Source organism: Cottoperca gobio, chromosome 1 (assembly GCF_900634415.1).
Source record: "Cottoperca gobio chromosome 1, fCotGob3.1, whole genome shotgun sequence".
NCBI lineage: Eukaryota > Metazoa > Chordata > Actinopteri > Perciformes > Bovichtidae > Cottoperca > Cottoperca gobio.
The window spans coordinates 8,748,903-8,776,688 of record NC_041355.1 but is presented as its reverse complement, the minus strand read 5'-3'; the positions used below and the strand labels follow the sequence as shown (position 1 = coordinate 8,776,688).

Here is a 27,786-nt window from a genome sequence, read left to right as displayed (position 1 = left end):
CTGTTGATGATCAGTCAGCCACCCCCCCTTTCATTTCTCCACTCTCCTCTCACTAATCATCTTCCCATGCTCCCTGATAGATATCATATATGAGAGCTATTACTTAATTTTTGATTTGCTCAGGCTGTTTCCCCTCAGCCGTGACTCCAGCCGTTTATGCTGTGATTGCTCTTGACATTTTAATAAGAAACTTTCCTGTGCTGACCCCAAGGTACCCACCGCTATGTGTTCTGAATCACAAGCGAAACATCACAGAAACTGTGTGCAACTGTAAACATTCAGTCGTCCAACACAACGTTCCCTTTCAAATGCATTGTTTTCACCCTTCACATGTGTTAAGACTTTGTCAAATGTTAACAAGTCAAGTCTTAAAGCAAGTGTGTACACATGGTAATTATCTCTACATTTTTGCAATCCTTGGAATATGAAATATATTTGTTTTTGAGTCATGCACTGATCATAGGGGACGTTTGAAACAGCGTCCCTCATGCATCTGTTTTTGTGACCGAGCAGGTGTCTAATCCCACAAAATGCAAACATTTTCCCCATTAAAAAGCAAATGCGCCAAATGAATGCTAATCGCATCTTTTGAAGATCACACAGCCCTCCCACTTATCAGTGAGCAACACAGACATTCGTCTGTCAAGTGTTGTTATGCATATGCATCATCTTAATTATTTCACAGAGCTTCTTATTAGCCACTTCAGTATCAGGTGGGATTCGCTGCTGTTAGCTATGTCCCCTCTTTTGAATGAAAATAGGTACAGGATAAGACGCGTGATGGAGGAATGAGTGCAGGCGTAATTACACTATTTTCCATTAAAGAACTCAACTACTCACACATAGCTTATTGAACCAGGATCATTCGAATGCCTGTGCAATACTGCTAAACATTTAGGGTACAATGTAACATGGATTATGCACCTATTGATCTTGAGCTGTATGGCACACTTTTGCGGAGTCGGATATTTGATAGTTTAGACATCTTATTGCAAAACCATATGTATAAATGCGCTGCTGGTACAATGTCCAATCTTCTCGGGAGGCTTTGCAAGATTCTGCAGAGATTTTCTCCCATTCAGCCGCAGCATGGTGAGGTTCAGCATTGATATTGGGCGCAAAGGCCTGGCTCGCAATTGATCTTCCAATTGATCTTATTTGTTAGATGGGGTCGAGGTCAGGGCTTTGTCCCGGTAAGAGCAAAACAAAACATGTCTTTGTGCATGAAAGTTCAATTTTGACTTTGGAAAAAGTAGCTTTCATCAACATCTCGTGGACCTTGAGTTATGCTCGTGGCATCGGCATGTTGAAACCAGAGAGGTACTATTGTCCTGATATCACTGTATCATGTAGCATTAGGATTTAACTTAATTGAAATTAACTGTCCTGTACACATACTTTTAGTCTTATAGTGTATCTTTTCACCGCCTTTCTGTCCGTCTGCGTATCTATCATCGCAGCAGTCTTGGCTCACTGCTATGTTTCATTTGTCTCTTCAGTCTCTTGTGCTGCCAAAAGCATTTTTGTAAAAAAAAAAAAATTAAATATATGGCCACAAATGAAACCCAGGATACAATACCAACACATTTCTCAAAAAGTCTAAAATATTAATATGTAAAAAAGAAATCTGATGCGTTTAAAGCTGGAATCAATGTGGCACCGCACGACTGGGGAGGAAAAATAGCTGCTCCACTAACTTATAATGAGCAGAGCCTTTGCTATCTATTGGAATTCCAGGTCTACTTCCTTTAAGTGTTAGTGAAATACAGAGGGAGCGTTAGAGGAGAGACGGTGGGGGTGGAGCATGGATGGAGGTGAGATCTGAAAGATTGAAGATGGATTTCTGTGGGAGTGGTGTGTGGGCATTAGAATGCTGATGGTGCAGGAGAGACTCTTTCTTGGGAAATCACTCGTCTGCATCATTTCTCCACTCAAACCAACCGTCAGAATCAGTTTCACTGTTAGGCAATTCATGAGTATCCTGAGGCCTAGCACTCTCTAACACTTATCCTGTGAATATGCGCTTGTACGTTCTGTCAACTAGTGACTGATATTCAGCAACAACAAAAACAACTTGTAACTTACAGGAATCTTTCTACTCAGTAGATGTCCAAAACAAAGGCTCCACACTCCGTATCTTCTCTTCTCTCATTATACTTTATACTTATTTTATACATTACTTTTTCTTACTTTACACCATAAATGGTCTGGTTGACTGGTCTGCTTTTTATTATTAGATTCAAACCGATCCATGTCTGACAAAGAGATAATGTACAGATTTTGAAAGACATTAAACAGAGATCAGGATACATTGAACAGAGAGAGGATCATTTTATGACTCTGTTGGCTTTCATACTCTAGTAATCAGCCAGTCGCTGCATTTTGGTACTTTCTGCTCTTGCTTCTGTTCTATTATTTCTTCCAATTTTTCATTCATATAATTGTCGAAGTCTCCATCATCATGGGCTCAAATCCAAATGATGGAAAAACAGGTGCTGTGTTCTATAGCCACCATTTCTTGTTAGCGCAAGAAATTAATCTAGTATACTGTTTTTTTTGTATTATAGAAATCGCCCCCCCCCCCCCCCCCCTCTCTCTCCATTAATTTATTCTTTACTTCATTTTCACTTTTTCCGAGAACGGTAGTGTGTTCTGTCACACCTTTATCTAGTGCTGCAACAGCACTGACGTAGTGCGAAGATAGTTCTGGCAATGCAAGATTGTTATCGTCCCTGATTTCCCACCCGTCCCACCAGGTGACAGGATAGCAAGGTTACACAATTGTACTGACGCAAGTCTGTTCTCTTTCTGAGTGAAAAAAGATGCAATATTCACAATTACAAAAAGTGTAAGTGCCTGAGAAAAGCCTGATGTTTGTTGAATCTCAGTACACATCTCATCAAATCAGTGATCCAACATTATAGAGTTGTGGATAAAGGAGTGATTACAGCGAGTGTGGGCTTCAGGTTGTTTACAGCATTTGCAGACCTGTCATGTCCACTAGACTGGCCAAATCTATTCTCTTTCCAGAGGCAATAGTGATGGATTATCTGCCCTTAGTAAGGCATAATTCACGATTGTTCTTTTCTACTCTGTGGACTGGCAATTAAGTTTGCAATTGCAGTAGGTTATTTAAGTGCGATTAACAGACTTACGTAGGATTTTTTTTTTTTTTTAAATGAATTTTCCCTTGTCAGTCACAGCTATTAGCCTTCTCTACCATCTCCCTTTCTGCTTTAACATTTTTAAATCAGGAATATGGTCACAGTGTTTGCTTTACATCTAATTATAGAAGATGTCTTAAAAAGTCAAACAAATCTCCGTCATCCCTGTTGTTAATTAAACACTTTTCACTTTAATGTCTTCATTTGAATGTGCGGAGAAGTGATAACCGAACCGGCCGGGAGATATCTTTTACGTGGTGTGCATACGATTTATGCTGTTTTAATTTGTAGAGAGTTAAATTGTGTCACTGAATATTGCTTTCCTCATGACCCTCATGTCAATGTATTAAAGACATTCTAATAAAGTGGAATTGATCAAGTGTTATGTTACTGTTAGAATAACACAACTCACCAAATACAATAATGTATTTAAACAGCATAATAAACTTGAGTTAACTGTGATTATAATTATGAATAGGGTGCAGTCTTGAGGTTTTACAGCAACACTCATATCAATGCATTTTTGTAGAGTTCTAACAAAATCAATAATGATGGAGGCTTTGAGACACATTTCCTCATAACAAATGAATGGTGATGCTACATGTGTGGGAGTCCACCTTTAGTGCCTATAGTGTATTCTTGTCTGTCTTACTGGTCTCATGTGACTAACTCCCTCTTTGTGTAAGATAAAGGACTTGTCTGTTGTGCTCCCTCTGGCATCTCATCAGATATCCCAGTGAGGGACATCAGGGTCCTTTTACTGTCGTATAAAACAACCAGTCCCCTGCCAGTTTGGTTCAAAATGATTCCATAAACAAAAATATAAGTCTCAATGTCTGCCCTAGTGAAAGGCCTTATGGGAAAAATGACACCTTACAAGCAATTTACACTCCTGCCCATAGAGACTGTTTTGCTCTTCCTCTTTCTTTGCCTCTCTCTCTCTCTCTCTCTCTCTCTCTCTCTCTCTCTCTCTCTCTCTCTCTCTCTCTCTCTCTCTCTCTCTCTCTCTCTCTCTCTTTCCTTTCACCCCATTATGTTACTACATCATATTCATCACAATGTTAAGTAATCATTGTCAAATGAAGTCATCTGCAATAATATTAATAATATGACCCCCCCCCCCCCCCCTCCCCACACCTTCTCTCTCCTTCTGTATTCTAGTTGAGAAAGGCCGTGATGGACCACATCTCAGACTCTTTCCTGGAGACCAACGTCCCTCTGTTGGTGCTCATTGAAGCGGCCAAGAGTGGAAACGAGAAGGAGGTCAAGGAGTACGCCCAGGTGTTCCGTGAACATGCTAACAAGCTGGTGGAGGTCAGTCATAAAGTATACATTGGGGCACACACATATACCCACATATATCTATATATATAGTTGCCAGTTCAGAACTTTATGAGTTAGTATGTGCAAAATGCAGGTCAGGTCACCATAATGGTGCCTAGAGTTAGGATTTCAACCAGCCCACAGAGGCAATTGATCTTACTGAGCAATATAAACCATGCTCATTAAATAAAGAGAGAAAAACATGCAGCCTGTACTGCTAGCCTAAATTCACATATAAGAAATTAGTTAGAGAAACTGTAACAGAAACTGCGGATTAGAAAAAAACCCAAAACTCATGTATTACATGTAAAGCAGACATGTAATTAAAGTAATGTGCCCAAGTACACTATTCAAATAGTTATACCTTTTCAGACACACACACACACTTATATGTATATTATTTCTTGCATTGATTGAAGGACATACAAAAAGCTTTTCTCTCAGGCAGTGGGGGGAATAATACATTATTTGCAATGTGGTAAGCAGAATGGAGGTACATCTTGCATCTTGTGCAGACATTTGTGGCTGAAATCACACTGGAAACCACAACTTGAAGCTTCAACCACCATTGACTTTTATATTCATTTTTAAAATAACATGCTCGGTTAGCCACTCTGAGTGATGTTGCTGCTTGCAGCTGGAAAATAGACCTGTGTGCTTTTTTTCTTCCCTTCTGTGTTTCATTGTGGTGACGCAAATAGCCAATCACAGCTCAACCTCACAGGTCTAATTTAGACAGCCCTGGGTAACATTTGAATGTGTCACTTGCTGATTTAATTACCTACGTTTTAGACTAAACTGTTTGCATGTACATCATGTGGCAGTGCTGTCTTTGTTGCTATGTATAAACCATTTTAAATAACATTTCTGTGCACCTACCTGCCACAGAACCACCTTTCTAAAGGTTAACAAAAGATAATCACAGCAACTGTAAATGTAACTATATATTTTCATAACATGTACATACTGTCTGCATAGTGCTGGGTAATTACAGTTTGCCTCTGTGAGTCTACATGCACTGCGGTTCTGTTTAAACACAGATACAGTTGTCTTTTTTGCCTTAAGGCCCGAAATATAGTCAAAAAATGTTCACGGCCTCAGCGTTCAACAATGTACCCCAGCGTATTGCCGATATTTCGTATACGCCAGCATACGTTTCTGCCATACGGGGGACTGTGTGACAGGGCCTTTAGTTTGTAGCAAGTATGCTATGAAGAAGTGTGACTCCCATGTTATCAGTCTGTTGCATTTACTCATACAAAAGTACATTTAATCTAAAAGAAACCCACGGCCACTCTATTAAAAGTGAGATAGAATCCTCCAGCAAGAGTAAGTTACAGTTCATGTACTGCCACATGCTGCAGGTGGACTGACACACGACCAACATGACAGGTAAATAAGGCAAAAGGTGTCCCTCGGCTTTGTGACTAATTAAAACTGTGTGCTGCTTTCAAACTGTAAAAAGCTTTTGCTCCTCTTCATCTATTTACATGTTTAGGTGCAAATTATAGAGTTGCTCAAATGTCACCATTGTTAATGGGATCCAACATCAGTCCTCAGTGTCTTCTGATTTGTTCTCCTTTTTATCATGTTTTGAGATGATATCTTTATATTTATTATATAATTATATTATATAATATGTATATATTTACTGATAAATTCATTCGTTATTAATGAATCACACAGTTAAAGAGAAGCCTTGAGGGTATGATTGGCACGTACGGCCTCGCAGATCAAAGCCTGAGGAGTGTTTTGTTATTGGACATCTGTGCATATCTTGTAATAATTTCCTTCATCCTGACGGAGGATGGGGACATCCATTATACATGTTTGTTGTGGACCTGAAGAGGGCTTATGATTGATACTTGGGGTGTCTTGGGCAGGAACTGTGGAAGGGCTGATACTAGTATCCATATACCTGGCCCTACGCTATGTTTCACTGTGAGAGACTTTGTACACTGCAGACAATCCATCCAGGCACATGTCCGTCTTTGCAAACTGTACACTAAAAAGTTGATATGGAGAACGAGAAGTTGTGTTACTCCAGGTCAGCTTTGTAATCTTTTCATCTTAAGGGCTTTGACACATTGTATTAAGGTTTATACATTTACTATCACTCATGAGGAGCTTGGATTGTGTGTTTCTTGGTCATCACCTCTGCAGCTGGGTAGGAGGAAAAGTCCTGTGATAAATTCCTCTGCCCTTCAGTGGGCGTTGCTTTTTGTTCTCAGGGCCATTTGAAAGGAGCCTTTACAACCTTTTATGTGGCCCTCTCTCAACATACTGTCATTTAACACAGCACTGCTGCTTCTTTCGCCATCAGCTAGAGAGTGAGTGATGTGTGTGCCCTTTTGGTCTGCCCCAGCTGTTTGCTGATGAGGGAGGATCTGACTGATGCTACACTCAAACTCCGTCATTTGTATCCAAAAAGATTTAAAACTTTGTTTAGCCCAAGGGCATTTTAGGCAGATACATTTTATTGTTCTAATAAAGTAAAAAAGTAAAAAAAAAAAAGGTGGGGAGGGGGGGGTGCATTGCTTTTGCCTTGCGCCTTTTTTGGTTTGTTATGTAAAGCATGTGCAACAGTGAGGTACACAGCCGTCGTTTGTATGCTAAGGAGATGGAACGTAAGCCCCGGTCCATGCAGAGACTAGCTCGTTGCCTGTGCAATGGCTTATTGCAAGCTTGTGTGATGGCAGACATGAATCTCCATACTGCTATTTGTGTGCAATTGTAGTGTGAATTAGTCCATTTATTTAAAAACAGACACCTTATGTGTGTTTAATAATATGTAGCATATTAGGGATAAATGAATAAACTCTACCAATGTTCACAGACATTTTACATAGACTGATTATATTGCATAATCATATCATTTGCATATATTTGCATTGTCTCAGCTGTGTTCGTCACAAGGGGACCATTTGTAGCATCAAATGTGTAGCAACAACATTTAAATCTGTTCATTAAAAAAGAATGGTGTGTGAAAATGGTTTGAAAAAAATCAGTCAAACACAGCGAAACAGCACTGATAGGCTGCTTTAAAGGGACATGAGTGCCGATGATCTGTAGAGGGTCCTTTCTAACAACCTGTCCCTTCATCAGATTGTACAGCGAAAGTAGACTCATGTTAACAAGATGTACGATTCCCTCGCGCCTCTCTGGCTCACTTGTTGCATGGTGGCTCACAGTTTGCTGTGTCGGTAACATGGCATATTAACATCAGTGTCATGATAGGGGTTGAGGTAAATGGGCTTCATTCACTAAGCCGATAGAGGTCTAATGTTTTGTGAAGCATGTTTCACATACAACAAGCTCTATGGTCAAAGGTGGAGCCCACAAATGAGTACTTTTGGGTCCAGAAGTCAATAAAGACTTATCAGAAGAGACATGTGTCTCCTCCTGCCCTTTAGTAAGGTAGAGCTCTGCGGGGTTAAATAGGTTCATCACATTGTAGCTGGCAGAGAAGCACATGCATACAAATTTCAGTTTCATGAGATAATGAGGTGCTTCGTCAACAAAGTCGTATTAGAGATCTCCAGCTGTGATCGTAGAGCCACAGCCATAGTGTCTTTTTTGGACAAGTGATGAAAATGAGTAATCAGTGTGGCTGGACATGAACTAAGCTGTCATACATTAAGAATTCAATTATTTTAAATTATTTTATTTTAAACCTATTAAAGGAGCTGGTGGAATCACTGTGACTAGCAGGTCATCTCATCAGAGTGTGTTATGCTTTAATGCCAGTGATTCACAAAGGAAGTATTGAATGAGACGTTTGCATGTTAAATGCGGTTATGATTTATGCAAATATGGCAATCATTTCACCAGATGTGATGTGCTGCACTATTTTGCAGCTTTGTACTTTTCTTTGCAAATTTGTCCATGGTATAGTTCGTCTGTACGACTGAATACTTGATAACTCCGAACATACTGTCCGTCCTTCCTTTTGACATCCCAAACTATGTTCTCGTATAAGCTATAATGAGGTGCAGTGCAGGATGGTATCCTTTTGTCAGGGTGAGCGTGCACATTGATGTTCCTTGCTAGCTGAATAGCTAATACACTCAAGGCTATCCTACATACTTGGCAATATCAATGCTGTCATCATCATTATTCGCACCATCACAGACACAGTCATCATAACCGCCCTCATCACAATCCTCTAATATATTAGGTTAATTAACATCCTGATCAATGTCACTGCAGTCATCTCCCTGATGTCAGGGAGGAGCTGTCTTAAGTCATTAGCCTGGAGTTTGGACATGATCAGCAGTGTCAAAGTAAAAAGTGCCCCTCGTCATGCCTACTTTGTTTTCATTAGACTTTCTTCCATTTGGCTCCACAGTGTACAATATCTCTTCTTTTTCTCCACCATTGTTTTCTGCTCACCTCAGTGACGAGCCAAGTTCACCCCGAAGGCTCTGCTAATCGCATCGTACTCATTACACCATCTTGACCAGAGACAGAGAAACCACTAATTATTAAACTGGGTATATCGTTGTCTTAAAGACGTGTAATGGATCTGTGAACTTTAATGGAATGATGATAGTCAGGGAAACGACTCCCAGATTACATTTTTATATCAGTATTGGTTATGTCTTTTTCTTTAGCTCTGTATTTATACAAGTAGTTGCACACTCAACATGTACACAGCCTATGCGTGTAGTCACTCACAGCCTTTCACACGTACACATTTGCACGTTAGTTTTTTTCTTTAATCCTGCAGTACAAGATGACATTTTGGCAGACAGACAAACAACTCTTGTACTGGACCTGTAATGTCCATATGATGTGACCATCTTTATTTCTTTGGAATATGATATTTTGACTGAAGTCCGCACGGAGGTTGGATAATATCAGTTGTCTCTATTTGTAAAGGTAAATCAGTAAGAAGTGGGGGAAGTACAGTAATATCATACAGACACAGAGAAAGTGAGAGCTAGTTATTACTCAGTGTTTGAGAGGTAAATTGTAGGTATTCTTGTATCATTGGTCTATTAACACAGGATTTAAAATAATTCCCAAGGCTAATTTTAATGAGAAGTACCTAATCCTTACTATCAGTAATCCAGACATTGTTCTACTTTGAAAGATACAACAGCAAAACTAAGTTCCTATTTTTACTGTTTCTGTCTGGTAGTTAATATGAATGCAAAAGGGAAATATTTTACCTAAATATTCCCCATCTCATTTAGTACATCAGTGTGTGTGCTCAGTATTTCATATTTGAAATAACTCACAAAAAGTTCCATCTTCCCTTTTACAGTCATAACTTCTATTTTGCCTCTATTTTATTGGATCGTCTATTTTCCATGTTTTAAAGTGTAGTCTAGATCATTTGGCTGAGAAGTACAACAGCAATTATCAATATGGCAAGTCAACTGCTCAATTCTGGCTGCTTTTAATGGATACATAATTCCTTTTCCCAGGACAAATTAGAAATGATCCTCTAAAATCTTTTGCTACAGCTACACTAGGTAGAACATTACACTTGTATAATTAAACATTGAATAGCCTGGTCCATTAACAGTTTTCCATTATTGAAGTATTCAATAGCAAAAAAATTATATTTTTTTACATTCAGTAACTACTTATTAAAATATATTTCCTTATTGCTGATCCAAATCCACCAGTACCACAAATGATCTACAACATAAACAATGACATAAACGCTGACGACATAAAACCAGAACACAGTCCACACTGCAATCCACGTCTTCTTTTCTAATGGTTTCCACATCTCATTCCTATTGTCCAATGAAAAGCTCTAAAGTTTACAACATCAGGAAGTTAAAGTCCAGACATCACATCCAACAAAGTGCACTTTTTATTTTTTTATCACGCCCCATTTAACTGTCACCATGTGCTTACATTGCCAAGGGAGAAGAGTACAAAGTCCCTCGAGCATCATAACACAAGTACATGCACACACAGATAAGTGACCGTGCTTATACGCTACCGCTCATCACCTCTGTATAATTCACCATTTGCATACAGTTACTTTGAGAGAGTTGTTTATTGGAGCTGCAGCTTGGTCAGAAGCAGTGTAATTAATTCATCAATTCATCCATTTTTGGAAGCGATACACACTAGATATATTGGTATAGTATCATCCAAATAAAAGTCCAAGTACAAATGTGTGGTTAAAAACAAGTCATTACTCCCCCTCGTTACTATTTTTTTTTGTCTGTATATATTGGTTATCTGTTTATTTCCCATTCAAAACACATGTATGATCTCCATTTGTCAGTTTTTAATTTATTATATTTTTTTATTAATGTTGAAGGCCAAGCTCTCCATTAAATTAGTGTTGCCCACACGGATATGCTCTTGTTAATTCAAACACAAGATGAATATCCAATCTTTTAAAGTTACCGCGGTGCCTTTTTTTATTGCCACTGCAGCGAGAATGTACACGTGCCAGCAATTCCTGGACCTCTAAAGGATGTTACGCTCCGTCACTATTCTAATGTCAGAATGAGGTTTTCCTCTGACCTTGACTCCATCTTGGAGCGTTTCTCTTTAACAGCTGTGGCGTTATGAAGGACACCTCTATATCTGCCGTATCTCTGACAGGACTTTATCTCTGCAATGCTTTCTGCCATCAAGAGCAGAGTTGCACAATGGCTCGACAAGTCTTTATTGTAAATGCGTGCAAATTACTCTGGCTCCTATTATGGCTCTTTGCAAGCTGTTTTGTTGCCTTTTTTTTTATTCTGATTGAGCTCCTTGTAGTTTTTTTATTTGCATGTTCATCTTTTGTAAATCCCTCACTACCCTACTTTGCAGTATTTTCTTTGCCCTTCTCTTAACTTACTTAATTAGCATTTTTAATAAACATTTTTGTAATAAAAGGAGTATATTTCTGTCCCAAATGCTGCAATAATGGTATAAGTAATACACTATGTTTTTCTTTTTTTCTTTCATAAATACAGTAGAATGTGTGTAGAGCTTTCTCCATACATACTGTAGCTATATTAGTCTAGGATGTTCACTTTACCTTTATCAGTTCATTAGCTTTTCCTGCTTTGGATTTACAGCATTGACCTTACTTTGGACATGAGCAGAGTCAAGGGGAAAGACATACCTCCAGTGATTATGCATAATCAATATGGAGTTGAATGTAACCAATACTGAATTGGCCTTCAGGGCTCAGCGACATGAGACAAACTGCAGCAGTAAATATTTTTCTGGGGGCCACTGCATTAAGCACTTTACTGGACAGTTAACCGGGAAGTGGATAGATCACTGTTGGAACAGGTCTATTTGTGATGACCCGAACCTTTAGACCAACATTAATCCTCTCTTTTCATACAAAGTTATTAGCCTCAGAGGAAATCTGCCTTTAGAAGATGTAGCCACAGAGGTGCATAGAAAGATACATCACACCCCACCTAATCCACCTTAGGTATGCCCCTTTTTGGAGTTATTTTTAGGTGAGCTCACAGCCAAGAAGATGTCAGCCAAAAGGGAACGTTGATATTCAGTCGTTGTCTCGCTACAACAGGTTTCTGTTCAGTCTGTAGATTATTGCAACAAAGCCAGTGACTGAGTACAAATCTATGCACGTTGCATTCATAAAGAATCCAATCCCCTGATTTTACCCACTTTCATTTTTCTTTTGTTGGTTTTAAGCTCTTTACCATATTAACTGCTAAGGAGTACAGACATTAGTGCATAACACAAACACACAATAGAATGGGTCAACCCAGTGTCTTTGCTGATCTACACATAATTACCCATAATGCTAAAAGTACATATTTGCATTTAATTGACCAAAACGATGTTTTAGGTCAGTTAATACAGGATACAACTATTTTACAATAACAATTTCCACATGCATCCAAATTCTACTAAATTATTGTAAATGTCTTGCGAATAAAGCTGCAATTATGTAGAATGAAACTCTGGTATTATTAAGTAAGTAAAGTGCACAGAGCACAGTTTTCCAAATGGCTGCCTGTGCCTTTTTTTTTTCTGAAACACTATTTCATTTTTATGGTCAACTCTGAGTGTTTCAAGTTGAAGTCATCTCAGAGAGACTCTCTGTCCATCAGTGATACTTTTCATGAACCGTCCGGTCACACTAGAGGACATGAGAGCTAATGTCAGTGTTTACCATGAAGAAATGATAAAACCTTATATTACCACAACAAAGAGAGACACTGTTTGATGAGAGTACATTGGGTGGACACTGAATCAGTTTAGTACTGTCAGTGCTTTTGTACAGTTTTTGTACTCCTATATACCCCTGTGGTGCTGTAGCATACAGACTTTACCCAGCACCTCTGAGTGTTTGTTTCTAGTCCTTGTTCCTTATGCCTCTGGGCACTTTTCTGCTTTGTCAAAGATGTCTAGTGGACTCACATCTGAGTTTCTTACACGTTGCAAGGCATGTCAGAACAGAAAGTGTACCGTCAATTCAGTCCATTAGAATTAAGAGACAGAATTGTGAAGCGGCGTCGTTTTGAAGAAAAGTAGAAAAGAGATTTTTAAAGTCGTGGGTGTAAAAAAGAAGAAATGCACAGCAGGCTCCATCATTAAGTAATAGAATACAATGTATCAAGACTTACTGGTGATTGAACCAAACTGTGCAAGAGGGTCCTGAGTCAATGACTAAGGCCAAGAGAGTACAACACACTGACAATATCTGTGATGTGCCCAGAGACCATGTGCCAGTGCGATCACTAGGGAGTTTGTTGGCTACGGTAAGACATTTTTCTGTCTAGTAAAATGTCAATAAAGTATGAGATCAGATGAAAATGGATAAAAAATTAGGCATGCTTAATGACTGACCTGCTTAGAGGTTATCTGTAATTAACTGCAAACTAAACCGAATGAATTAAACTGATGTTATGTTGAGTCCCTTATCATTAAAAGCCCCTTAATGAGATACAGTAGTCACAAGATACAGTTCTCACTTTACATCAGAGGTTTACAAACTGTGAGGCACACAGGAGAGAGTTGAAGGGGGTGGGGGGGGGGGGTTAGAGGAAGAGAGGTGAGGTAAAGATACTGCACGAGGTGAAAAGGACAGGGGCATGCTGGTGAACAGGACACTTATAGTAGTCTGGCTCGCTGATTTGGCCCACTTATCAAAACGGACAATGCGGCTGTGACGCACAGCTCATGAAGGTTATTTAGGTACTTGGAGGAACCAAACCACAATTGTAAATACGACACATGAGTCTGTGAAGTGCTACTTAATGACTCAACACGACCTTCGCCACAAACAGAAACTAGAGGTTTTCCAAGGAGAGTTTTAAGGTGAACCTGAAGTCAACTGTTTACCAGGCCGAAAAGACTCAGTCGTGGGCGCTAAAGATGTATCCGGGAAACCTGTGAGAAATGGCAATATTAATAGGAAAACAATCTAAATCCACCCACCAGCTGATGTCATGAATGTTTCCCCTCAGCAGACATTACTGACTGCAGTGTATTATGGGTAGTCTTAACGTGTACGGTCATCTGATCAATACTGCCAGAGGACACAACCAGTTCAGTCAATGGGAGGTTCCCACCTCAAGGTAGAACCTACTTAAGCTGTAGGATAATCACTTATTGTTCTCCGGTGATGTTATCCATCTGTACTGTGGCACTCACTCAATTACTCTTCTTGGGTACAGTTTTGAGGGACTTTATTTGAGTCTATTCTTATACTCAAATAGAGTACATTACTTAATATTTCCACACCACTACAGTTCAGAGGGACAATGTTTTATTCCACTACATTTATCTGACAGCTGTAGTAACTTTTCAGATGATATTTTCCCATAGAAATGCATAAATGGTGTTAATGGGGTAATAAAACAACACACAGAAGCAGTTGTTGCTCCTTGTCATGTTTCAGATGTCTGAGTTGTTAGCAGCAGAGATTTCATCCTGAATTTATCAGATGGTTTTATTTACACGTGTTGGGAATAAAGTAGTTCAACGTCGACCAGCTACATAAAAATGTTAAATGCACATTGCATTAGTATTAACAATCTTATAATGTAATATATAATATCAGTCACAAGGGTATTTTTCTACAAAATAACTACTTTTGATACTTGAAGTACATTTTGCCGACAGCACTTTTTCTTGAATGCAGAACTTTTACTTGTAATGGAGTATTTTTAACTTATGTATTCAGTACTTCTACTTAAGAAAAGGATCTAAGTATTAGCACCATTAGTATCCCATGTTGCTCTTTAGTTTTCAGTATTAACATTGCAGCTATCAATCTTCTTCCTGCTTGTAAGCTTAAAATGTAATGCAAATTCAGTATAGCCACAAATAATAACTTGAATTGTCCTCCTGCAGAGGGTTGCCAGATGCTTCCATATGTTTTATTGTGGCCTTTTCAAAGTTGTTTATTGCATATAGATCACCGAATGACATTCAAACACCAGCTTTATAACAGCAAAATGCAATACAAACAAAGCATCATTAAAAACACAATATATATAATTTACATACATAAATAATTTGTGGAACTTTGATTCTAATAATATACACTGACATTTGACAATTTCTTCCTTTTGGCTACTGTGTTAATTCCCCTGTGACTCAGTCCACATGTCTCCCAGGAAATTGGTCATCAGCCCTTTTTCTGAAGAATTACAGCTGTGCCTTAGGATGCAATCAACCAATCTTTTAACCTCAAGCTGAGATTCATATTCGTTGTGTTACATCTCCACTGTCCCTGCGAGGGGAAAAGAGAGATAAACAAATGGAAATTATACCAGCATCAAGCGTATATTCACAAAAGACTGGCCCCCAACCATCCCCTGCAGGCTTAGGGGAGTCAACTCAAGGGTCCATTATCTCTCACAGAATGCATGAAGTGGTGGCAATGTTTGTGTGACACATTTTACCAAACCTGGCCCTAACAAATTGCCGTGAAGATGAGCTTAGTTCTGAGACAAAAACATCAGCATTTCCGCTAAGACCTGTGATAGCTTCTGTAAAGGTGCTACTCAACAGGGAGCAAAGGAATTCCTGTCATTTTATTCAGATATGACACTAAGTGGATTACACAAGATTATGTTCGACAAAAGAGAAAGCAAAAGAGGAATAAGACTTGACATTGCACCATGCTTCTGTGAACATAGACTTCCTATGGTAATGTGATATATAGCCCGGTATAAATCCTTAATTATATCATGTGCCCATGGGGGCTTAGTCATATCACGTTTGATGTCCCATAATGCCTTTTTGCCTCTGATTCATGTATCATCTTCATTTTTCCAGGATGTGAACAATAAACTGTTCCAAAGAGCAGGATGTTCAGACCTGTCCCATTTCGGTTCTAATGTAGAGAATGTACGTTAAATGGACTTGTATAGAATAACACAACAGAGTCAAACTTACGCACAATTTGTATACCAATAAAATGAGAACCTTAGTTTGTTATTGATTCCGTAAAGGGCATATACTTTATCTTTAAGCAGTTTAACTATTTAGTATGTTACCTTCATACTTGATCTCATCTAATCTTTACATATCAAATGTAATAATGATGATAAGCCCCGAGTGTGTGCCCTTCCTCATCGAGATCACTTGCCATATTCTGGAAGCGGGAATTGCTAGATCCCAAATGGGAGTCAACGTGACGCACAAGAGATATTCAGAGTTTCTTCTGCTCATGCGTGCTATGAAACTTCAATTAAGTCTTTATTTTATTTACTCTCTAGAGTACATTAGGGCGCTCTATCCTTCTCACATAGGCACACAGTGCACACACAGATACTGTACATTCAGCATCTTAGTAGTATTATATTCCACGCATGTCTGTGTGTATATTGGGTTATTTGTCTTAATGTTTTCGGCAGCTCTGATCTCAATAGACGCGGTCAAATTTAAATTGTGTTTGGTACATATTCTTATGCATAGCCATGTACGATAGTGTCTTTTTTTACTGCCATTAGGTCTCGCCAAAGTCAGAAATCTTAAGCATGCTTTAAGCAAACTATTTATACGTCTATACTTTGCAAATACAGGACGCATTATTGTGCTCCACCCATACAGTGATCAGGACAATAAAGAAAAACGTAATCTGTCCAGTTATCTGTTTTCTTGAGAACATCCATGTCTAATTTAGATTTTATGAGACAGAATGGGCAAGGAAGTAGTTCTATTCATATGAAATGGATCAGCAGACAACCTACAAAGCCATGTACGCACAGAGAGGGCCATCATTTTCCATTTCTGTCTTCTCTCTTTCATTGATGGAGAGACCTTCACAAGCCATCTTTTGTCTATTAAAATTTATCATCCATAAAGCTACTGTAATGGGCGGTGATGAGAGCACATAGAGCTTATTTCAAAGTGAAAATTGACTCTTTGTACCCACTGATGGATATTTGATATATAAGAGAGATCTTTAACTCAATGCTGAGAATGCCCAGCTCAAAAGATAGACAAATAAAAGCACTGGCAAAAATGGAAAATCATTTAGCCTACTGTGTCAAACATATCTCCAATTTCAATAATTGTTGCTAAAACAAAGTGCTTCAGAAAAAGATTTCAATTTAAATTGAAGCCTTCCTCCATGAGAGTCCTGCTCAAATCCATATTATTAGGTTTATAGATTAGACTGAGAGTGTAGCAGTGATTCTCTGTAAACTTAGATTGATTGGGCATATTGACTACTCTTCCAGTTCCTCACTCAACCTGTTCACCGTCAGCATTGCTAATTCACCAAACCAGGGGTGTAACTCTTTTCCTGTGGCTCATCAATTCAACGACCTCTTTATAAAAGGGTAAATTAAACCACGTCCCACAGCCATTTTAACTCACCGACAGCAGGTTAATGGCTCATCAAGAGTCTGTTCTCTCTCCTGAAACTGATCTTCTCATTCTCCTGCCTGCTCGTCCTTATACGGCTTTATCGATGACATTGTACCGCGAGTGTGTGTGCTCGCACACGTCCATGCTCACACAATGTTGAACTTTTGCACTTGCATACAATTCTGCTTTAAAAATTAGAGTAACACCATGCCAGCTGGCACGAGTGGTTTTGGTGTATGGTTGAGGGTCAGAGAAAGCTGGAGAGAAAGAGACCTTAGAGTGTGGAGAGCCACAAACAAACAGGAGTTCATTTTCTGGCTTCATTATTACTGAACTTTCCCGTAGTGGCTGTGCGAGGTTGTGGGATTATCAGAGGTTGGAGTAGCAATAATGAAGGACATCTCCCAGAAGACACAAACTGACCAGAGGTGCCTGATAGACCAGGAGAATTGGTTCCGGCACACTGATGGAACAGAGAAGAAGAAAATAGAGGATCACTGCATCCTTTAAAAGCAAAAAACTGTGTTGTGGTTTAGATAACTGTACGAGGGTTGAAATGACTTTCAATTTGTGAGTTACGCCAAAAACTCTGGGAATTGATATAGCGCGTCACCTAAAGTTCAGTATTGTAAAACCATTAGGTTATTTGTTGCCGTTCCAAAAATTCTGAAACATTCATTCTACTTAAGAAAACATGAACTGGTTGATTCATTTTTTTCTCTAAACATGCCCTACAGTATAGATTACAGTATAGATTACAGTAGATTAGCTCTTGATCTTTCTGAAATTATTTTGGAATACATAATAGATTTCATGTTCAGTCAGTTGTGGTCCATATATCATATATAAGACATGTGATTTCATATTAATAATGTCACATACAGATGACAGACTATATATTTTCTACACTATTGCAGTAAATGTGATTTATTTCACCAATTCTGATTTTGTGATGAATGTATATTTTTCTTTTTCCTTTTGACAAATATTCACCAAATTAAAACATTGCCCTTATAAAGTGTGTCTCCATAACAAGTATCCAGAACCATATTATTTATTTTAACATACGGACTCGTAAATACAGCATGCATATTGTGACTCTAAAGTGGTTTGGACTAAAAACTCAACACAGAATTCTAAACACATTTTAATCCCAAAAATGAAATGGTTTGTCTTTGGCTACACTAAAGCCCAACAGTTGAATCTGTTGCTTGCAGCTATAGTTGTTCACCTTCTTCCTCTGATTCTAAAAGCCAACGTTAAGTGTTGCCAGAGTTTCTCAGTTCTCGGAAATAGTTTGTTCCTGTCAAAAAAACCTACCTTGCCCTGTGTAGGCATTGATTTAATATCATCCAGGTGCATCGGAGTAAAGTGTTACGAACCACGGAATGAAAAAACATAGGATCCAAAATACACGATTTCACAAAGTGTCTGACGTACAAACAAAAGATCTTTTAATACAACATTTACCCATTAACAATAACCATACACTTGACTAGATTTAACAAGACGAACTGGCATAAGACAAGGGGAGACAGGACTATTTATACATGAGGTAAGGGGACACAGGTGGCAACAATCAGGGGCGGGGCAGACGATCACAGAAGCGGGAAAACACACAAAGGCAGGAAGTTAAGTGACCTGGAACGAGAGGGAAAGGTGAGTTTCAAAACAAAACAGGAAGTGCAAGACGATACTAGACAAGCGTGACTGTAACTTAACATAACGTGACCTGAGAGATATTAAACACTGAACGTGAACTAAACTATAACATAAATGCATGACATAACATTAAATAATCTAACGGGACATGACATAAAGTTGTCGTTCCCTATTTAGAAACACTGATATAAGGGGCTGGGTGCACATAGTTTAAGTCCCCATACGCATTTTTGATTTTTAAGTACAACCTACTGTCACTGATTTGCTGTTTTATTAATCATTCCTGAAAAAGCAACCAAACGCATCAATGGCTGCCATCATTTTTTTCAACAAAATCTTTAACCACCAGCCGCTATGTTTTACCACATACATCCAATTATTGCTTTTTGTCTCAGTACTGCTATTTGAAACTAGAACAATCCTCCTCTGCGATGCGACTGCGGAAAAATGCACCACTCGACTCCTACCAAGCTGGATTGCATATGCGGAAGTGAAACAAATCTCAAAGGAGCTGCTCCACAGCCCTGTCTCCCCTTCCCTGAGGTAGAAAGCCCTAGTTTGAGTGTTCACTTACATCATCAAAGGCCCCCTATGTCTCATGTAATATTAACATGTGCTAAATCAGTGGCAAACAGCAGCAGCAATGTTTACACAGCATTAGCACAGGCTTGCAAAACCACATAGAGAGGGGCTGTCTTTGTGTTCAAAGATTAGGAGGCTCTGACACCCATGGGGGGGGGCGATGAGATTATAGTATATATGGGTTGGCTGTTTTACAAGGGTTAGACTAATTTAGGCACGCTGCGTCTGTCCTCCACGGCAGCAGATTATTCGACAAATTATTTCTGACAGTAGGAATACTATTTTACTAATGTTTGCACTTATTTATTCTCTTCGTGGTTTTCTTGGCGTCATCGTGTGGCACGATTGCTATCCATGGGAAATCCCATACTGTGCATGAAAAATGAAAAAATAAAGCTTGTGAGAAGGTCAGGTGGACACCGTATGGGTGTCAGGAAAGGACAGGTAGAGACATTCATCTGTAAACTGTTTGATTTTTTGACACAGGCTTAAATCTAATAATCAGAAAGCTTTCGAGGGGAAGTAGGCTGTCACTGTGAAGTCAAATCAGATGGAAATCAAGTCCATTAATCACATAGTGCTTCATTTAGTCCTTTTCTCGACACACCTCTGAAGTATGTCTGTGTGGAGGACTAGGAAAGAATGGGGGCTTCAGTTGGAAAGAAAGAGAGAAAATGATTGGTGGTGCAGAAGAAAAGCTATCAATTCTCATTATGGAAAATAGATCATCTCTCCTAATTAGAGCCCCAGCACAGTACAAATGCAGAATAACGCAAGCCAGCAATGGCAGGCGCCACCCATTGCTGATTAATTAGGTGAGAGAATAAAAACCTACAAAGACCCTGTGATTTTGCCCCAGATAGCTTATTAAAGTTCAAACGCAATATATTGTAGGTTAGCTCTTCTGGGAAAATCTATATGGAAATATATCCAATTCCAACGACTTTATGATTTGCTTCTTATGAAACATGACTGTGTCTTGTGAAAGGAGCAATGACTATAACGTGTACCTTTGCTTTAATCAGTAACATAATGAGAGAAATCATGAAGGTTCTTGCTTTGAAATTGCTTTGAATAAAAAAATGCAAAAGATTTATTTAACATATATATCAAACATATATGAATATATGAGATGTGTATATCTCTGGTAAAATATGTGTTCTGCATGTCAAGTGACCTCAAATTGAGTCCCAGAGTTCAAGTTAGGATTGAGAGTTGTGTCCTAATCCCTTCCCTAATCACCATAGCGATTTGACGATATTAAGTAGCACACATTGGCATTAGTTCAATAATCATGAGACAATAGAGTAGATGGGTAGAGAGGGATTTGTTCCTTGTCAAATGTGGAGTGACAGCTTTGGAGAGGAAGAGAATTTTGGCACTATCAGAGAGACATTGCTCGAGCGAGGAGCACTATAGATAATTGGGCTCTTCCTTTTTAGATGGGAGGTCATTAAGGTAAAAAAGTTCTATCCTTATGATGGATTATTCAAAGTACAAGAGGTTCATGTAACAGCTAGTCTTCTTAAAGCTATAAAGCAACTTGTGTCTATAAACAGGCATCTGCCTGTCTGTCACATACAGTATGTCCCCACCTGCATTTTGTCCCATGACATTGTTCCTTTTTTTTGTTTCGACCATTCACATAATAACCTGCTTTGTGTTCAGTTATATCCTATTTCTGCCTGTGAAATTCATGACCACGGCTCTTAACACATCCACATGTCTGCTACTGCCGCTGCTTTTTTTCTCAAATGAAATAAATAAAGCAGGGACATAAATCCAGCCAAGCACAAACAGGACATATACCTAATTTCATTTCCTTTCTTCTCTGACCCAATGTAGTCTTATCTCTCTCCTCAGCACTTTTTGTGCTTTGTCTATTTATTTTCTCCCCTCCATTTCCCAATTCCTCTCAAGACTTTAAGCCAGATAAGTTGCGGTTTGTTTAGCAGAGGGCACAGGTGAAGAGAATATCCTGGATAAGGTGGAACTAAAAGAGTGAAAATGCAGCAGTACAGCTCAGGCCTAAACAGACTCATAATGCAAGCTGAACATGTCCTTGTGCATATTCATGAGGCAGGCAATGCTCATCATACTATCTTTGATCCGATTCATAGAGTATGCAAATGCATTCGTGCGCACAGAAGCACATACGGCATTTCTCGCCCTCCTGCTAGCTGCTCAGATCATCAGACCGCACCACCCAGAGTTAGCCACAGTAGCTCGCTCTTCCACAGGATGCATGCAGTTAGCACAGTTTATCTAACATTGTTTGTTCAAACTCCTCTTTTTTGTGCTCAAGTGCTCTAATATGCATTAATGTGAGTGTGTTCACATTTGGGTTCATTTGATCCATATGCAATCATTGGTCTAATTGTAGTGCATTACAGCCAGCCACAGGGTGGGGGATCGTTTCACATGTTGTACACATGTTGACTTGGAAATGAAGTGTAACTTGGAAAAACAATGTGACATGTGAGTGCATACATCTGGGTGTAATACGGCTGTTTCACACAGATGTGATGTTGGCTGTGGGCTGATGTGTGATCTGCCGAACCATAAGACAATTTAGACTTAAATGATGTGACACACAACTGCGTGCAACAACGACTGCTTGCATACACATTAATGAAATTGTTAACTTTCATCAATGTGTATGTTTTTTAATGGTGTATCTAAGAATGCATACAAATAATTGTACACTGTTCAGATTGCCTGTATTGCCTGTACACGCCTATATTGTCGTAAAGACACTTTGGTAACACTTTATATAATTGCAATGTCTAAAATGCATTGTAAGCACCTTCATGAGGCCCTATAATGCATTAATATGGCTTTATGATAAGTATAAATGTTTACAATCATGCATGACAACTTATAACAAGGTTTATAAAGTATTTTAAATGTTGGACATAATGTCAGTTCAGCATTCATAAAGCTTTATACCTCCATGACAGCAGTGTTATAAAGACTCATAGAGAACTGCTGTAACGCATCATAACAGATTATACATTTCAAGTTTCTGAAATGTATTGTCTTATAAACATTAACATGGTTTACCATCAAAATGTCTTATGGTTGTGCTATTAATGCATTATAGACATGACCCTCATGGAAAGGGTTATTGTTAGGAGGTGGGTGGATGACGGCCTTCACCTCCCTAATGTTAGAGAAGAAGATTTTCAAGTTCAAAGTTTGTCTTGTTTAAATGCTATACAAATATAATATATACAAGATATGTATTATTTATTGATATATTACCAGCCTGTTGCTGGGTAAGATGTCAGTGCAGACACACAACACTTTGGTTAAAAGCAAGACATCAGTATGACTAAATGTAAAGCTTTAAACTGCATAGAAAGATGTGTCACAGATCAACACACATGTGTAGACAGTATTTATCATATGCTATATCATAATATCTTTGTAAAGACAAGGAAGTGAGGTAGGGTCTGTGGTATGACAATTGTAGTACAACTAGTAGGAAGCATGTATTCTATATTGTATAGAATTCCTTCCCGGCTGTGTTTCACAATGGAACATTGCATTTCATTTTTTAATTACACTTTACACTTTATTCGGTCAGTAATGAAATGTTGTGTCAGCCACTTCGTTTTCTGTCACCATGGTAACAAGCATGTCCTTTGATAATAAAGCTGAAGAACAATAAATCTAAACTGAGTTATCAAGGTGGGAACATGTGTACTCCCAAAACAGTGCTGAAATAAGCAAGAAGGTGTTCCAATTGATGCGGGCGTGTTGATCAGGATCAGGTGATTATTTGTGACAAACTTTTTTTTTTTTATAGCTAAAGTAATTAAATGAAATTACATTATATCAACCTGAACAAGTGTATTTATATTATATTACCTTTTGTTAGAACAACACTTATAGACCCTTTTGTTACTGGACAGCTTTGAGGTGAGTAAAAATGAACAAAAAGTCATTTCAGATGCATAAAAGGTTCAGTTATGACCTTCAAATACATATAACTGTAACAGTTGCACACTCATTTTATAGATACTGTATTTTGAACATAAATCATATCAGCTTAACTTATTTTCTTCTTCTTTTTGTTTTTATCTTTTATCTTTTCTCGCTGAAGGTTGCCAGGTTGCATTAAATGTTTCCTAATGTAAGCATTGTGAGGCTTGTGTAGCATTAAAGTAGGGTAATACAAATTAAGTTAAATTGTCTTGACCTCAGGGGTAAGAGAACCACCCACTGCCATTTATAACTTCAGTCACTGCCGTGGATTTATGTGACAATATTGCACTCAAACAGATCTGCTACATCAATTCTTAATGTGAGTTTGAATATTTGGCAGTTAGCTTGAGTCAGAGTGTCACACATTTAGTTAAGACGCCCCGTCTGCTCCTGTTGTGTGGGAGGCCTATTTTTCCACGCTGACCTCATGCTATTCTGGGCCAGCAGCTCTGCTATTTGACAGCCAACTTCTGGTCGCTATTTCCACGGAGGTTAGGCTGAAGCAGACAAATCTCCTATGAGATGCCGGACTAACATACGCAGAGCCTGTGCTCCTCCGGACATCAGCAAGCAACACATACACCGCAGAGCAGTGACTTTCCCAGAGGTGTCAGATGGAAGGGCTCGTTCCAACTACTCCACAGGGCTGAACTAAAAGCACATCATAGCCATCTCAAGTCTGAATTACTGTAAACTTGAAGCAGCACCGTAGCTGTGCTGCAAGCACGTCTTGAATAGCTTGTGACTTACTGTTCTGTGTAGACTGCACCTGACCGTTGTTGCACTTCTTGCGAAACTAGATTGCAGTTTTGTGCATTTTTGAGAAAAGTAGTAATCTTGTAAATGCTCTCATTTTCACTTAGTATTGCAGAGTGGTTACAGTAGCAAGGCTTCCACTGCTAGATGATGAAGAGCTAACTTGTCTAGCATAAATGAAAAAGACAAAATGATCACCTGTTGCGAGTTGTCAAGCCGTCCAAGTCGACCAATCACAGTTCCTGTGGTGTTCACGTAGCCTGCATGGCTCCTAGACATAGTTACATTATTGAAGAGGTGCACATGGGCTTTGTAAACATCACAAACATTGACAACTCATATTTTATGTATTGATTTATGTCATGCATCTAATACAGATCATTAGTTGAAGGGAGTGTTACGTTCCTTTCCTCTCTCACCGACAATCACAGATATGAATTCTGGGAATTCTGTGGACTTGTCTTGAACACTATTTTGACATTTTTCTAAATACAGTTAATCAAACCCTTTATCACTTCTGGTATGTGACATCCTTCGGTAACCATGGACACCAGTGCAATTTAATCTGGCCATTGTTTGCAGTGACTTCGTCTCTCTTTATTTTCTTTCTCCTCCTCTTTTGCTGTCATTGCCCCTGTTGCATTCATGCATAGATGGCATGCTAAGTGAAAGAGGAGCCAATGGGGATGAGCAATGCCTGCTAAGCTGGTCTTAGTCACGGGGCATTGTCATTAGATTAATGGAGCAGAAGGAGCCATCCGTTCTCTCTCCAGAGGGGAGCTTTACTTTTGGTGAGGTGGGGGAAAGGAGAAAACGAAGGGGAGGATGTTGCTCTGCCTCAAATGGAGGATGATTTGGCACTTTGCACCACCACCCCCACCTCTTCTCACGCCTCCTGCTGATCTCATATAACCGTAATGATGTCTCTATGGGGACTGTTGGGAACCTCAGGTCAGTGTCACTGTGGGGCCCCCAAAACATTTCTCAAACTATTTGTTTAAACTACAGTTTTACTTGACCCAACTTTTCTTTTGACCCAGCACACAAGAGTTTCATATAATTCATATTACTGCACGCGCTAAATACCAAATGATCACTGTATAACTAGTTAGTTACTTGTATTATTTTACAGTAGGCAGTTACTTTTGGGGAGCGGTAATTACATGGGTGCTAATTATGTATGGCTGTGTGTTAATATGTAATTGCTGTTTTATTGTGCATAATTACATTGTTGTAAATAATACGTAATAATTAACTTAACTTTGTAGTTTCAACATTCCCTGCTGTGAACAGCACGTGACTGTCTTTTGTATAGTCACTGACAGCTCATTACGTTATTTGTAATTACTGTGCTGTCAAATGAAGTGTTACCCAAATGTTGTAAAAGGCCAACTTCACCGCTTTGCCCACAGCATATACATTCATATCAACACACTTCATTCTGTTTAGAATTCAGTTCAAGCTCCAGTGAATTCATTCTGTCAAGAGTTAGGGCCAGCAATAAAGGGGGGAAACCTGAGGAGACTAAAGTTGCACAACGGTGTTGGCTCAAGAGACGAGACAACTGTTACCATGACAAATAATCCCGAAATGCTTTGCTTTACCATTTCCAGCCAATTACCCTGAACCTCTGTCTCACCTGGGTGGCAAAGGTTTTGGCAGAAGATTTACTCCCAGCTCTGATGAGTAATTCAGCACAAGTAACACATCTCAGTTTAAAAACGTTAGGTGTTGCTAGGTCTTTTTTGTGTGTTACACTTAGGTGTATTTCCCTAATCGTATATCCAAAGCCATACTCGACTACTCACCCTCAGCTTGGCAAACGGAGACATATGTTTTCCCTGTCCCTTCACTGAACCAGTGAAATGATATGATTATATGCCTGGTTGCTCTGCACTGCCAAGTGTTACAATGCCAGGCCACTGTAGCTTATACATTTTTAAGTGACTTTATTTTAAATGTGGTTAACAATGTAGCAGTAATTTGTGGTTGGGAAGAGATTGTGGTGTTAGGGTCAAGCATTGTCAGCCAAGGTTTAAACTGGGAGTGTAATCACGTGCGCTGCTGTGTCAGAAGTCACTAACTCGTTTACTCATTCATACTCCCTTTATAATGGAGTGAACAGTAGTTTGGATGCTAATTAATCTTTTCTTTCATTTGGCAGATGCCTTTGTACAAAGCGACTTACAATAAGTGCATTCAAACCACGAAGGAACAAGAGCTAGATTTCATCCAAAAATCTGGAGTGTATCACTCTTAAACAAATAACTAAAAGCATGTTCAGTGCTTACAAGTGCTCGTCATCTGTATGTGTCATCACTGACAGGTGTAGAGTGCTAAAGACACTACTATTGTTATTCCATTGTTGGAATCGTGAGCACTATATAGAGAGAGTTTCACACACACAATCTGGACACTAAAATGAAATGGTGGACATTAAGTAGTACGTTAAGTACGTTCACTGCGCTTCATAGCAAATGCCATTCAGTGTGGTTTGTGTTGCTGGATTCATTTCCTCGTTCGCAGGAAAATTACTCAAAACTTTACATAACATATCAGAGCAAAGAAATATGAAATTTGAAACAAGTTATCTATCCTATTGAGACCAGCAGCAATTCAGTGCATTCACCAATTATGCTATTGGTGTGTTTTGCCACAAAATAAAATAAGAAAGCCCAAGGAATTAATTTGTCATTGTATTAAGAGTAAGATGTCTGTAAGATGCAGCTTGAATGGGTTTGACCACCGATATGAGAATGTAACCTTTCAACATTCACAGTATTTTCGTCTCCTCTTTATCGGGCATCAGTATATTGAAAGTGTTTAGAACATTGCATTATGTCAGGATGGGCCATCTGAGTTTGATCTGAGCAGCGAGAGAACATGTGTTTTAAAAGGACAAAGTTGTTTTTATTGGTTAATAACAGGCCATTGTAGAGCCCTCTGAGACTGTGAATATGATCACAGGATCTGTACTGTACATATAAACCTAACTTAATGTCAGTTTCGGTCGTCTGCGAAGCTCCAAAGCGGAGCGCCTGATTCTAAGACAAATATCCAATTACACTGCGCCGCAACAACACCCCTGGGATGGCAGCTGTGAATATGCCCTGATGTTGACTCCCACAACCTGCTGTCTTTTATACTGTGGATATAACCTTAAATGCTAAAGGCTGGACCCCAGCTGTTCATAATGCAACATTGAGAAAACCGTTTCCCAAAAATGGTTGATGACACCAACACATTTTAATGAGTTCTTTAGAGCATTTTCAAGGTGGAAAGGGAAGAGCGTGAGCATTATTTACTGTGGAAATGTCCAGACACTACTCCCAAAGGAGCAATAGGTGTAGCAGTGCTCAGCTCCCAAAGCTTAATTACACCAATCCTAAATTAATTGGACTCACAATTTATAGTTTATCATGGCTATTTAGAAAAAAGCACCTATAACACATTTGTTTCCATGGTTCACATTCATTTGTAACCCTAGGGTAAAAGTTATGTCTTCCCCGTAATGAAGTAATTAGCTAAAGCC

General features: G+C 39.0%; 1 protein-coding gene across 1 annotated transcript in view; it reads left to right on the top strand.

Annotated features, from left to right (window-relative positions):
- Window positions 1-27,786, top strand: part of ctnna2 (catenin (cadherin-associated protein), alpha 2) — a 279,750-nt gene that overhangs the window by 208,134 nt on the left and 43,830 nt on the right. Inside the window, exon 9 of the mRNA XM_029429381.1 lies at window positions 4,326-4,478. Coding sequence (XP_029285241.1) covers window positions 4,326-4,478 — 153 coding nt within the window. The remainder of the gene's footprint in view (window positions 1-4,325; window positions 4,479-27,786) is intronic.